Raw genomic sequence first — 14,213 nt, 5'->3', positions numbered from 1 at the left:
AATTCCCTGAATTGACTCCAAATAAAGCGCGGGATATATTGTTGCTTAGCTTAGTGAAGCTTTCATTTCCACTTCTACTTCCGCTAGTGTTTGTAGTGCTATACAATACGCTCGATTCTGTACAAGTACATAGGCAATGCGGCGTATTTTAGTATTTTCATTGTACATTAAACACAATTAATCAACATATATTATAAAATGTGTATTAAACGATAATCTTCGTTTTGAGAATCATATCCATATCACTGTCCCTCTGAGAATGCATCTGTTATTATAGCTTCTATTCTTCGTGATGTCTCTCCGCGAAGTCCATCGTCTATGTTTATACTTGTAAAGTCTGCAACCTCTCTACATCTTTTAGTGGGTGGGTGTGAGTTTTTTTTCTTTTAAAGTAGCTATTTCCTTCCTTCCCCATTTGAAGTTGGACCTGGAAGCAGTGAGTAGTAATGGTAGATGATGATCTTTCTATTTCAATCGGTCTTGAAGTCATCTTAGAGGGGTGTTATTGCACAGGGGTCCCTTTAAAATATGAGACAGGTTGCTAACTGCAGTGAACGCCAAGTCTGTACAGCCAGCTCTTTTAGGGAACACGAGGTTAATGTTATTGAAATAACGAAGAGCGACGCGAGTGGAATGCGAGGAACAGAACTCCAGTAGCTTCCTCGGAACAACTCTTAACTGCACCCAAGCTATGACCCATTACATTTGAAAGAACGTCATCCTTTTGGACTGGCATAAATAAACAACACTATAAACTTTAAGGGGTATTGCTGCAGAGCTCTTTGACAGAGCTTTTGCCATGATGGCTTCTCTAGCCATGCCCCCGATTTTAATTTCACTATTGAACACCATAATGGATTGTCAAGCTAGTTATTCATTACGTTCATATGACATTATTTAGACAATGTGCATATTGTTATTGGCTCTATGTGTGAATATAAAACAGAAGGGAATGCTCTATCAAGTGACTGACACTTTAGGGGGATAGGGCACTCTCATAATTAGTGGACCAAAGTGAGGCGTGATCATCTCAGAAAACATTGTAGTACAATTGGGAACTTGAAACTTGATTCCTCTATTTCGTTATGGCCTTGTAACTTTGTGATGGCAAACTCTGGGCTTTTACCTGAGCATAGAAATTTTGTAAGTGTATTATGGATTTTATTATAGAATTTAACTGTGGTACGGAGAGGAAGATTGGACGAAGTAAATAACTATTAATGTGACCATCATTTCAAATGTGTCTTGCTTTCCCCTCCATTAATTACAGCATGTTCCACTTTTACAATTTTCTATCTCATCAATTATTGATTATAGGTTCAGATTCCGTGATTAGTCTATGTGTTTGGTGAAAAGGATGCCACGTCTTTAAAATGTTTTAAATTCCAACAAAGACCACATGACCGAATTACTTTTTTTATGGCGAAAATGTGTTGATTACACAATTTTACTAGCCCCAAACTAGCTAGAAATGCATTTTTTACTCTAATGTTGCTTGTACTGAGATGGAAAGAAACAAATGAATGTGTTCACAGACAAACAACTTAAATTCATTACCATGAACTTTCATTTCCTGTAAACTTTAATTTTGTTCTTTTATTTTTCAAGAGGGGATCCAGGACAATTGTAAGATGTATTTGTTTTAGTAAGAAACCCTTAAAAGTGCCTGTGTTCCGAATGAGCGCGTGGTCATGCCACCGTTGGCTGGGATATATATTTGGTGATATGTACATACTTAAAAAAAAATAACTCTTTTTATTAAGCAGTTGTTCAGATTCACAGCAGTACAGTTCGAAGGATTAACAAACACCATAGGCCCCTCACTGGGAGCCTGTGCACATTTCGCCTCAACACTGATCACCCATGGCCCATGTACATGTACAGTGCGTATTTCGCCGGCTGTACCAACTGATGCATTCAACAACAGACTGCCTTGCACCCTCCCTTCATACCCACCCAGCCCCTCTCTTAGATCCCTTGTATTGTATCCATGCTCTAAATCTTATCAAATTTACGGGGGCATCCCTAACCTTGATAGACCCTGCATTCCATCGTCTGGCACCAGTCAAGGTTATTTTCCCATTCCTGGACTGTTGGGCGTCTGCCAGCCCCCCACAATCCGGCCAAATTTTGCTTTGCTACCCCAGCATCTAAGGCCAGGTACTTGGGCCACTTCCCTTCCCCAGTGATATCCAGGAGAAGCCTTTTGGCCTCTGTTGGGACTGTAAGTCCTATAACTGTAGCCATCACTGTTGTGACCTCCCTCAAAAAGCATGTGATAGATGGTACCTGGTGCGCCACACCCCTGGGTACATTGAGCCGAATCGCATCTCCCAATCCTGTGTAGTCTGGAGTGGGAGAAGTAAGATCTGTGTAATATGCAGAGCTGCACTCAAGAACAACGTGGACCGACCAACTAGTGAATCCTTAAACAAGGATGACTCTGTTAGAAGTATTGGAGTACCAGGAACCACATAGGTTTTTAAGAAGAACCCTCACCCACCAACCTAGTTGGCGGCATGCTTCATCATCTGGTTCCCGGCTGGGCTGGCAAATGCCACCCAGCTGTGCTTCGACACCTGAGTTAATGCGTAGCAGTTTTTTTTTCGTGTGATGTGTGCTCAAAAGGTGCTGAAGTTAAAAATGCCTCTGGGACTCCTTGCTGACAACATTTTTATTCCCAGTGGCCAAAGACATAGTTAAAAGAAAAAAGGGGGGATAAAGTGAAGACAGACAATTGGTCTTCGTTATCCCTCAAATACTGGTCGACATGTTTCAGCCTCGTCAAAAATAGTGAGGCTTTCTTCCGGACCATACAGTGTGAAAATGTGCTGTGGCAAAAATAAGCTACATGTATTTATTTCAGCACACGCGCCAAGGTGTGCTGTGCATGCAGTAGTGTCACCGTACTTACGGACCCACCATATGGTTAAAACCTGTAAGAAAAAACACACAGCATAAAGGACATACACAACATATAAAGAAACATAATTGAGATTGCTCTCTTATTGTTTAGATATCCTTTGTTCGTCGTGCGCTTGTCTATTCGTGTGCACTCCGTGAGTAGTTTATAAAGATTCTTTTCACATATACAGTCAATCATACAAAAGACATGCAACATGAACCTGTTGTATGCAAAATCATGCATGGTGGTTCGGTGCAGGCATGCATGACTTGTATTTGCTGTGCTTCTTTAGCTCGTCAGATCGCATGTCTATGTGATCGCAGCATAATTTGTTTGTGCTTAAAGTATGGATAATGAATGGCCATTCCATGGTGAGATACTGTAATTAATCTAAAAAATGGTAGCCAAGCTTCGGGATTAAGGCAGGGATTATTTTATTGTAAGCGCATGTGTACCTTCCAACACACAAAATTAAAAACAAAATGTCACAAGAATTGAAAAAGGCATAATTACACTAGCTACGTGTTTACGGTAGCTGTATTAGAGGCCGTAAGGGGTGGACTACTGTAGTCAAACACTGTAGAAAAGACAATAGTAGCATCTTAAGTTAGTAATGGCAGTCGGTATCGTGTAAAAATGCACCCAAGTGGCACCAGAGTTGGGCTTAAATCTGCAGAGGGGATTTACCAGTCTGGAAAGAAGCGCACCGTGGAATTCTTGTACTTCAGGTCCCCTTGTGATTGAGCTGCTTGCAGGATTGCGTCTCGGTCTTGATGGTTGAAGATCTTGGCTATGATGGGACACGGGGGGGGGGGGTCTGGGGCCGCTTTGGCGGTGGCACTAGTGCCCGGTGTGCCCTTTCAACCGAGAAGAATTCGAAGAGGCACTTGGGATGATGGTGAAGGTGAGGTCCTCCATAAAGAGGTCCACACTGTGGGCTTCTGAGCCTTCCCAGCACCTCCACTATGCGCACATTATTGCGCCTGGTCCTCAACCCTCGCCACAAGTAGTTTCTGTTGCTTCATGAGTGCACAGACTTGTTCCTGTAGGGACTAGGAAAAGGTCTGGAGATCATTGATATGGGACTCTGCAGTTCGCACTTTGTCTGACATCTTTTGAAAGTCTGCGCGAAAAAACCCCACATCAATCGTGTCAATTTTCGGCTCAAGGGAGGCCTTAAGATCCTGAATGGCCACCATGATCGCACCAAGGGAGGGCTCCTGGAACCCCGCCTGCACTTCGGATGGTCCTTTTCCCTCCACGTATGATCTGGGACCTGTGTATTTATCCATCTTATTAGTTTGCAGTTGCCCTTGTCCCTTGGGTTGACCATAGCTCTATGATCTCAGGTCCGTATGTTGAACCATATCAACTGTTCCCCCCACCTGTGCCGAGGCCAGCGGTTCAGCAGTGTTCTCAAGCCGGTTGCGGTCCCTAAAACGACCGGGACTTCCAGATTCCGCTTATACCACAAATTATGGCGTGTTTTGGCCGCTCCAGGACACAGCCAGGCGCAAGGGCGCCCCAAAGAATCTGCTTCTGTTGGGCTGGCCCGGGGTCTCACCAGGCTCGCTCTACGGGCAGCGTCCACACCTGGCTCCTGGGAACCCAGTGCTTGGCGTGGCCTCCTCACCGCAACACTGTCATTCAATATGTGCGCCTTGGTCACTCAGGTGGCCCCAGTCGCAATTTCTCATGTGACCGGGGAGGTCAGGTGTGTCCGCATTTACCGCGTGGCACGGCAGGGAGAGGGAAGACAACAGTGGGGGGTTGGAAGCATCCTCCATGATGTTTCCCCAGACACCTATTGGTCGCAGACCTCCGACCGCCCCACCGTGGGCACTATTGGGGGCAGGCCACCCCGCTGTGCCAAATACTAATCTGGCCTTGTGTCCCCCTGCAGCTGGAGCATTCAGGCAGGCCAGCGGGAGCCACGGCCCCAGGCCACCCACACACCTTCAGAGACCAACATGGATCACAGAGGCACGGCTGCAACCCTGAATGGTCACATCGCTATCTACCTCACTCATGATCTCAGGGCTGTAGTCCTCCGCCCTCTCCACCAGGGGCTCGGATAGAGATCCTCAGCTGCAGCCGGCCGCTCCGCCGTCCCAATCCCGGCCCCGGCCGCGTATCCTCCTGCAGCCAGGGTGATCGATTTGCAGGGCCCACCTGGCCCTCTCCAGGGGTGAGCCGGCCAGACCTCGCTGGAGCCAAGCCACGCCCCATATACATACTTTTTAAATAAATTAATTCACTTGGTTGGCAGACCATGCTAGGCTATTGAATGGAAGGGGAAAGGATATTGTAATCAAGTCCTTTTCTGCCTTCAAAGCCACATTGCACCAGGACTCGTGATTTTTTTAAATGTATTTGTTTGGTTAGAGCTAAAACATTTTTTAAAGATCAATGGTAGAAGGGCTAATCTTCCCTTAATCATAAGGCACAGGAAAATGAAGGATTTGATTCTGGAAGTAATAATTTAGGTAAGTAAATATCTACAGATGTCAGTTAGACACACTGACCCGTAATGTAATTGGGGAGGTCTTTTCCTTTTCGGTATTAGGAAGCTTTTGATAGGATAGGTTATTCTGACTGACCATTTCATGTGACTACAGTTAAGATCTCATGCAATGTAAGGGAGATTAGCTCATTAACAGGAATATAGCAATCAACGGGACCACAGTCTGTAAAGGTAATCTTTCTTTTTCATACATTTTTTTTTGTTCAATATTTTCTTCCATGATTAGGGACCAAGATTTCTCATCGTCTATATTTATTTTCTATGGTTCTGGGATATTTTCAAAAGACTTCATGATGCCCCCCCCCCCCTTGCATTCAATTCAAATTTGTAAGATTTTTTTAATAGCAGTTAGAGAATACTTCATTGATGCTTAAATCACTTACGGCGAGTTTGCCTTCTTTGTCTCTCATTGTTTTAATATTCCTCATTCAAATTCCTTCTATCCTGAAATTTTGCCTAGATTCTGATCTGTGTGTCTTCCGCCACAAGAGAAAAACTTTGTTCAATTAATTTAGTGCACAAGATAGTTATTTTGGGGCATGAGAGGAGACTGATTACAACAATTGATTTCCATTGGTCTGATCTTGAGAAGTAGTTTTGATGAGTTCTTTTAAGCTATGGACCACACCACTGGAGTTGGGATGCTGCACCGCCTGAGCAGCATTGCGCCACTTCCTAGATCCTCGAGCCCCCGCCCACCTCCTCCTCCAGTGTTTCGGGCTGGAATGGCAGGTCTAAAGGTCCGTTTGCCTCTTTTGGTTACCGTTTGGCAGCACAGTTGACGAGATTCAGAGCAGAGGTTGGAGTAGAGTGCCTGAGACTAGTGAAAACAGAGTGCTCTGAATGGCATGGCGGGTAGAGTGAAAAGGTGAGCGGCATGGGCGTTTAAAAAGTGGATGAAGCGATGATGTGCGGCGAGAGGACAGTACAGTTGTTGAGCTTAGCTCTTATCTTTCTTTCTGATGCACTGGCAGCTCGGATGATTACGCTTGCGCTTGTTCATTCTTTTTTGTTCTCAAGGAGAAATGAGACGTAAATCGGCTATCAATGAACGTTAACCGAGGCTATGCTTGCCCCGTGGACTGCTGCTTGATATCTATATAGGGGAAACGTGGGAGGCGGTAAATGCCTCCAATAAGTGTCTTGAGAGCCATCAATGGACTGGATATTTTCTCTTTTTTGCTGTAAAGATTTTCAGTCAGTGGTCAACACATCGTTTTGACACAGTTGCTAATGAGAATTTACCAAAAGGCTGAGATTTGGTTGGATAATCCTATATGATCAGTGGCGCTTGGGGCTCAGTGTGTCCAGTAAGGCTGGCATTTTTTTAGCTTATTAGATGCTACTGGGATAGCAGTCGCCTTGGCCAGGGGTAATTTTTGAGGCCTCCACCCAGACTGGCCCCACTCCTGATAGGCTCAGTTTTGGCTATGCCTCCTAAAGGGACAAAGGCTAGAGAGAATGGGAAATAGCAGCAGACAGTTGTTTCTAGCTCCGCCTCAAGTTTCTTCATCTCACAGTAGCATTTAAGTTGGGGGGAGGAGGGGGGTCTGAGGTAGCATTGCCCCCAAAATACCAGCTTCCCAGGCTTTTCAGAGGCCAGGCAATGATGCTCATTCTGCAGGTCAAACCGCAGCAGGAGGAGGCATGCCAAAGCCCAGAGATATGCCAGAAGCTAGCTCTACCTTTGCTGGTGGTTCGCAAGAAGGTATGATGCAGTCTGATAACACACTTGCAGCACTGTAGACAGAGGTTATTGCAGTCCTACAAATTTGGAAAAAGAAAGGTCAGTATTCCTTCGAATGGCTCTGAACAATGATTTTGCTCTTAATATTATTAGTGCTTGCTCTGGAAATCTTGAGGATAAGATGAAGCAAGGGCCAAGTTTAGACAATGTCCCACACCTCAGAGTATCATCTACTCATCAGGCACCTCTCTGATTTGGCTGACACCCCATGGAGGATATCAATAATATTAATATACATATTCTATCGGAGAAAAAGAGTGGGGCATATTTTCAAGTATGTCAAACTACAATGTCTGGAGGATAAGGTGTAGGGGCCCAAAGTATACCTTCCTGGCACTGTTATCCAAACCTTGACTGACAGAGAACTAGGGGAGACTCCCTTGGGTGTTGTGCTTAAGTGTTGTTCGGAACTGGGTGCCTCTACCCCTGTACTGCTGCTTGAGGAACATAGAGGGACAATTGACTAGATTGTCTGAACGTTGCGAGGAGTTGGAACAGCGAGTGTTAAAATGTGAGGACAAGATATGAAGTTGCCTCCTATCTTTTCGACAAATCAGAACAATTGGCAAACCATTCGAGATTATCAAATTTAAGATCATGGGGTGCCTGAACGGATGGAGGCCAATATGAGCACAATCCCATTTGTTGACTCATTGATTTGATCTTTTGTTCTCCCAGAATCTTCCCCATATCCGACCATATTGTGAGCGCACAGAATACCTTCTCATATTCCGCGTAACACTAAATATTTCTGTACATTTTTCTGATTATAGGGTCACAGGAAGGGGTTTGGCGAAAGCTATCAAGGAAGAGACTTTCTCAGTGCTAAGGGAATTTATATTCAGAATCTTTTTCAGACATGACTAATTATACCGCACAACAGCGTAAAGAGTTGAAAACATGATTGCTTCGTTTCAGGCTGCTGATGCTCAGGTGTCCCTGTTTTAAATGGCTACACTTAAAGTTTGGTTCAAAGGCTATTTTTGTGTCTTTTCACAGATAGCAGATTCACAGTCATTTCTTGAAGAGCTAAAATGGGGGGGGCGTGATTTACTTGATGGTTTTTTTTTTTTGTGCCTGTTGTACTGATTATGTTTGTATTTAGGACAATTAGATTCACTGGCTACAGGAGAAAGAACATTAGGAGGAGGTGGGGGAAGTCTGCTGGACTTGGGAGTAAACACCCTGTTATAAACACCGCTAAGAACAAGCATTTACAATGCAACAGTCTCGCCTTTGCAAAAGTTAGTGCTATTGGCATTGTTAATGGCAACATTTGTATTTATGTGTTGGACTTGAAAAATGGCATTGTCATTTACCAATGCCAATAGCTTAATCTCTCGCAAATGCCACACACAAACACACAGACCCACACAGAGCCCCCCACACACACACACAGAGCGCTATACACACACAGAGACACACACACACACACACACAGAGCGCCACACACACACACACACACAGAGCGCCACACACACACACACACAGAGCGCCACACACACAGAGCCACACACACACACACAAAGCACCACACACACAGAGCGCCACACACACACAGAGCGCCACACACACACAGAGCGCCACACACACACAGAGCGCCACACACACACACACAGTGCCACACACACACACAGCACCACACACACACACAGCGCCACACACACACAGCGCCACACACACAGTGCCACACACACACACACAGCGCCACACACACAGCGCCACACACACACACAGAGCGCCCCACACACACACACAGAGCGCCACACACACAGCGCCACACACACACAGAGCGCCACACACACACACACAGAGCGCCACACACACACACACAGCGCCACACACACACACACACAGCGCCACACACACACACAGAGCGCCACACACACACACAGCACCACACACACACAGCGCCACACACACACACTGCCCAGGTCCTATGCACGATCATAACCCAACCCAGGCGGGACTTACAAAGGGATCTGAGGTCCCATTGTGACACAGTGATGGCCACGCATGGTGTAGTCAACCCCTCGACGGCCTGCCGTGCCAGACTGCACCATGCAGCCGCCCAGAGTGCACCCTGCAGCTGGGACAATGGCAGGCCGCCGACCCCCCAACTGGATGCCGACCAGTTGTTATAAGCAACTTACCGAGCCCGGACATGTTGCGGACGGCGGGGGAGTAAGGGTGTCCCACAGGGCCCCCCGCTTCTAAAAGGTCCGGGTCACGCCGATCCACCTCTAATGGGAACCGCCGAGTACCAAATGCTCACCCGCCGAAGCGGTCTGGGGAGGGGGGTGGTGGTGAGGGGCTGTGGGACCCATTGCGAATCCGCCAAATGGTCTGGATGGGAAGGGGGTGATGGAGGCTATCCAAACCAAGGCCAGCACGCCACCCCCCTCTACTCGCCACCCGCCACCCGCTCAGGCCAAGCTGCACCCGGCAGCTAGCTCCCCCCGTGTGGGCCTCAGCGCAAGCTAACAATGGAAGCCACGGTTCTTGCGCATCTGGGAGCCCGCAGCGGATAAGATGGCGGGGGTTTATTGGACTAATCACGCAAAACCCACTTTGGAACACTGGGCTGAAATACCGCAAATCGTTTTAAGCGGCTCTGCAACACACCCAACACCATCCTTTCTCCACAGCCCCAGAACACGCCCTTTTCAAGCCTCGGTGGGACCCATGCTGAAACAATTGCGGACAGACACACTGCAGCAGGGAACATTGGTCCGACTTAAACTGTGACGGCCCGCTGGATGCTTGGGCCCCGGACGGACTACCTCGGGCTTCTGATGCCCATAGGATATTAAAAGGTCGCGCCCTGAGCCCCCCACTCACACGCGGACTAAGTAACCCCCTTCGCTACATGCGGAATGTGATCCTCCGCCTCCCTTGTGGCCCCGTGCCCTCCGACCTGACGACATGTAGCGAGAAAGTCTGGGGGCTAGGAAATGGGCTGCCTGGCAGAGCAACGCCTGAGTCAATCCCGTAGCTGCCGCAAAGCTCGCCGTCACCTCCACCACCACGTCGCAACCAGTGGCACAAGCCGGCCAACGGTCAGGAATGCGCTCGCCATAGCAGATAGGTAATGCGCTGCACTCAGGCCGGGGCTATCGTCATCAGCCAGGATGCGTGCCCTCGGTGTCTGCTACTCCAAACCCCACCGATGCAGCCAACACAGCCTGCGCAACCAGAGCTATGCCCGTACTGCAACACCCAACCCTCAACCTCGGGGGCATCTCTGTTCTCCCTCTCCACACGGGAGACCAGCAAGGCGCGGGACGGCTTCTTAGCCTCCTGGAACACTCCTCTTCGGGCAGGGCTCTCTCCCGCTCATGGGAGCCCTGCGGACTCTGGCCTGGCTTCTCCTCTCCGGTGTCGGGACGTCCGGGGAGGCGGGGTAGGCTCCCGTCCTCGCTTTCACCGGCGACTTCCTCTTCGTAGCGAGGCAACGCCCGCGGCTGGGACCAATCCCAGCGCGGCGGCCTCGTGACGACAGCAGCAGCCCGGCCGGGGATTCCTGGGCCAATGGCGGTGAGTTTATCGGGGCAAAATGAGGGGTAGGCACCCTCTTTAAGGCAAAGTCCCTGGCGGGGTGGGCACCCGCTAGGTGTATCGGAATAGCGGCAAGGTCCCTGGTGGGGTGAGCACCCGCTAGGGATAAAAATGAGCAGATGTGCGGGCCCCGTCCTTTGCAGACTGGGGGGCGTGTTTTTCTTTCTCCTGCCCCCTTCACCCCCAGCCCAGTACAAACACGCTTCTGAGAAGTGCTGCTATCCGCCTGTTGTCTGCTCACGCTGGCTGCACGCGCCAGTCGACCCTCTGATTGGGTAATTAGGAACACCAATGGTAGTATTTATTTGGTCAACCAATCAGAGGGCCGACTTGGCCGTCAGGCAGCGTGATGGGGGCGTCAGAGAGAGAAAGAACCTAAAAAACACACCCCTGAATCCCAAAAAGACGGGGCTTAAACGGACAGACGCCCCTCTCCTCCAATGGCTGGCCTCCGTTTAGGAAGCCAGCCAATGGAGAAGAGGGGCGGGTTCAAGCCCCACTCTGAAAAACATAAGATCTCCCCAGCGAGACTGCGCAAGCGCAGCCTACGCAGGCTGAGACCTAAAAAGCAGGCAATCGAAACTTGGATAAAAAATCATAAACTCACAGTGATTTATTGGCAAGAAACTCATATTCCCCTAAACAGGCTTGCCAGGTTTGAGATGTTTAACACATGGGCTGGCTTTAAATACTTTTGTTTGGCTGGCGCAGCACGTAAAAAAGTAGGATTTTATAATAACAAGAATGTTAGAGCAAGGATTCATAGATGGCAGTCAGAAACGGAAGGACAGTGGTGTTGGGTAGACTACACAATTAATTAATTGCAGTGAACATTAGTTAAATGATATGCACCAGTTTATGACGATCCTTTCCATTCCATAAATTATTCCTGCCATTAGCAATAGTCGATGTAGGACTGATCAGTGGGGGAGACTTCAACTTTTTGCAGCATCCGGATTTTAGCTTGGTCTGTTGGCTTAGTGGACTAATGCGTCCACTGTAGGGACCTGTGCTGAACCTCATGGTCACAGATTCAAATCCCGGCGGGTCCACTCAGCCTTTCATCCTTCTGAGGTCGATAAAATGAGTACCATTGAGTTGGGTAACAATAAACATCTGTTATTCAGCGCCAAGATACCCTTGGTTGAACATGCACTTTACAATAAAAAAGATTTGACTGAAAACCAAAATCTTCAAATTGCTTGGGGAATATCGAAGAATGAAAAATTTCCTAGCTGACGTAACGGAAAGTTTCAATTCTATTAAGGACTAGGAAGCGAGGATTATGCAGTCCTTTCTTCTCTTTATTAAAATAGCAAGTTCAAAGTAACATCACCAGAAAAACTTTATAAGAACTACAACTCCCATGAGCACATGGGGCACAGTGTCCATAGCAACCATCATCCAATGGCGAGGTCGTCCGCCGTATATCTGGTGCTGACGTCCCTTCGGCTTCCTCTTCTTCTCTGTGAGGAACAGTCTCGGAACATCTCATCAGTCCATCTTCTGGTCTTGTCCTCAATCAATACAAGACACCCCGTTATCCTAATTCTTCTCCATGGAAGGAAGCATAACGAGGAAGTATACACCACATCCATCAACAGAATTAACCACTGTGAATATCATGTCAAGGAGAATTTGGCACACAGAAAACAAACTCGGATTGTAACCAGCATAGTGCAGCAAAACAGAATACACATTTCAAATCCGTACTATAAGACGTTACTTACTGAGCTTACGTAGCCTCCAGGGTGGGACGAGACCACCAAGTCTCGGGAGGGATAATCCTCGCCTCCTAGTCCTTAATAGAATTGAAACTTTTCCGTTACGTCAGCTAGGAAATTTTTCATTCTATGTCAGGACGGAGGCGAGGATTATGCAGGTTTAAATCTGATCCACCACCAATGTTGCAGCACCATAGATGGGTTTGAAATAAAAAAAATTTAACGTGGAATCGGAGGACCAATCTGCTGCGTTCATGATGTCTTCTAGTCTACCACCTACCTGCACAGCCTTAGAGGCCATTGCACCTCTCGTGGAGTGAGCCCCAAATCTGGTCACGTCCACCCCCGCTTCGGTCATGATCCAACGGACCCACCTAGCGATGGATGGAGAGGAAACCGCCTTAAAAGGTTTCTGTAGGGCGATAAGAAGCTGGCGTTCCCCCGGAGGGCGATATTCCGTCGTCATCTCCTCATACGCCTTAAGGCACCTTACCACACACAGTTTGGGCTCATCTGGAAATTTCGGATAAGATACCGACCTGATATTAGTCTTGGTCCTCCTTGCTATCGTAAAGGTTACTCCTTTGGGAGTGAACATCCGCACCGTGATATCCAACGCTCTCGCGTCAGAGACTCGCTTACATGAGACCAGACACAGCAGGATCGCCAACTTAGCCGACAATTCTTTCCTGGAAAGATGTTGATTATCTGGCCACGAGCGTCTAAAACGCAAGATGATGTTCACATCCCAGAGGCAATCATACCTGGGTTCCGGGGGTTTAGATAGCCTAACCCCTCTCATCAGTTTGCAAACCCAAGGATGCTCCCCCGCTGGCTTCCCATTAATGTGGGCATGGCCCGCCAAAATGGTGGATCTGAAGGAATTAATAGAACGATAGGCCAGCCCTGATTGTGCCAATTCGGCCCAAAAATTCAGGATGTGACTAACGTCCGACCCCACGGGATCGGCGTGTCTTCCCAGACGCCAACGACGCCACCGTTGCCAAGCCGAGCGATACCTCTTGACGGTTCCTGGGGCCCAGGCCCAACGGATGAGGTCCTCAGCGTCCGCCGAAAGGCGTCCGTCTTGCCAGCGTCCCCTGAAATCCTCCATGCCATAAGGGACAAGGTCTCTTGGAGCACCAGCGGGTGCGGTTCTCCCAGGGGACCCAAGAGCAGCGAAGGGAACAAGGGCAGTCGAATCGGACAATCCCAAGAGAGCTCCAGCAGCTGCGGGAACCACGCCTGGGCTCGCCAGAAGAGTCACCAGGACCATGCATGCTTGCTGCCGGCGAACCTGAGCCGCTACTCGCGGAATCATCAGAAAGGGGGGAAACGCGTAGGCCTGCTCCTACGACCAATCCTGCAGGAACGCATCGACCGACGTCGGGTCCGGTCTCCAACTCACGAACCTCGGGAGCTGCCGGTTGAGCCTGGACGCGAATAGATCCACCGAGCATTGACCCCACCTGGCCATCAAAACCTGGAAGACTGATCGTTCCAGTCGCCAGTCGCTGAAGTCGTGGAAGTTCCTGGAATGCCAGTCCGCGATCTAATTCTGTTTTCCCGGAAGGTACTCCGCTGTTACCGAAATCTGCCTCTCCAGGCAGTAGTGCCAGAAGTCCTTCGCCAGTTCCACCAAGGCCCGAGACCGAGGGCCCCGAGGCGATTGATATACTGCACCGCTGACACATTGTCCATGCGCAGCAGGATGCAGCACGACACTTGATGCCGAGTCAGGGACCTCACCGCAAA

The 14,213-nt window shown here is 48.5% G+C and overlaps 1 protein-coding gene across 3 annotated transcripts in view; it reads left to right on the top strand.

Annotated features, from left to right (window-relative positions):
- The window catches only part of CIAO1 (cytosolic iron-sulfur assembly component 1), a 251,841-nt gene that overhangs the window by 99,113 nt on the left and 138,515 nt on the right, over window positions 1-14,213 (top strand). The window contains exon 1 of one of the 3 annotated variants that reach the window (XM_078667003.1): window positions 355-436. The exons of 1 other annotated variant lie outside the window; for it this stretch is intronic. Coding sequence is in view for 1 of the 2 variants with exons in the window: in XM_078667005.1 (XP_078523131.1) it covers window positions 447-449 (3 nt within the window). In the remaining variant the exon portion in view is untranslated. Of the gene's footprint in view, window positions 1-354; window positions 450-14,213 lie in introns of those variants that run through there. One more of the 3 variants, XM_078667005.1, reaches the window with a different exon arrangement.

This window comes from Lissotriton helveticus, chromosome 11 (assembly GCF_964261635.1).
Source record: "Lissotriton helveticus chromosome 11, aLisHel1.1, whole genome shotgun sequence".
NCBI classification, from domain to species: domain Eukaryota; kingdom Metazoa; phylum Chordata; class Amphibia; order Caudata; family Salamandridae; genus Lissotriton; species Lissotriton helveticus.
The sequence above is the reverse complement of the archived record's forward strand: the minus strand, read 5'-3'. Positions and strand labels throughout refer to the sequence as shown.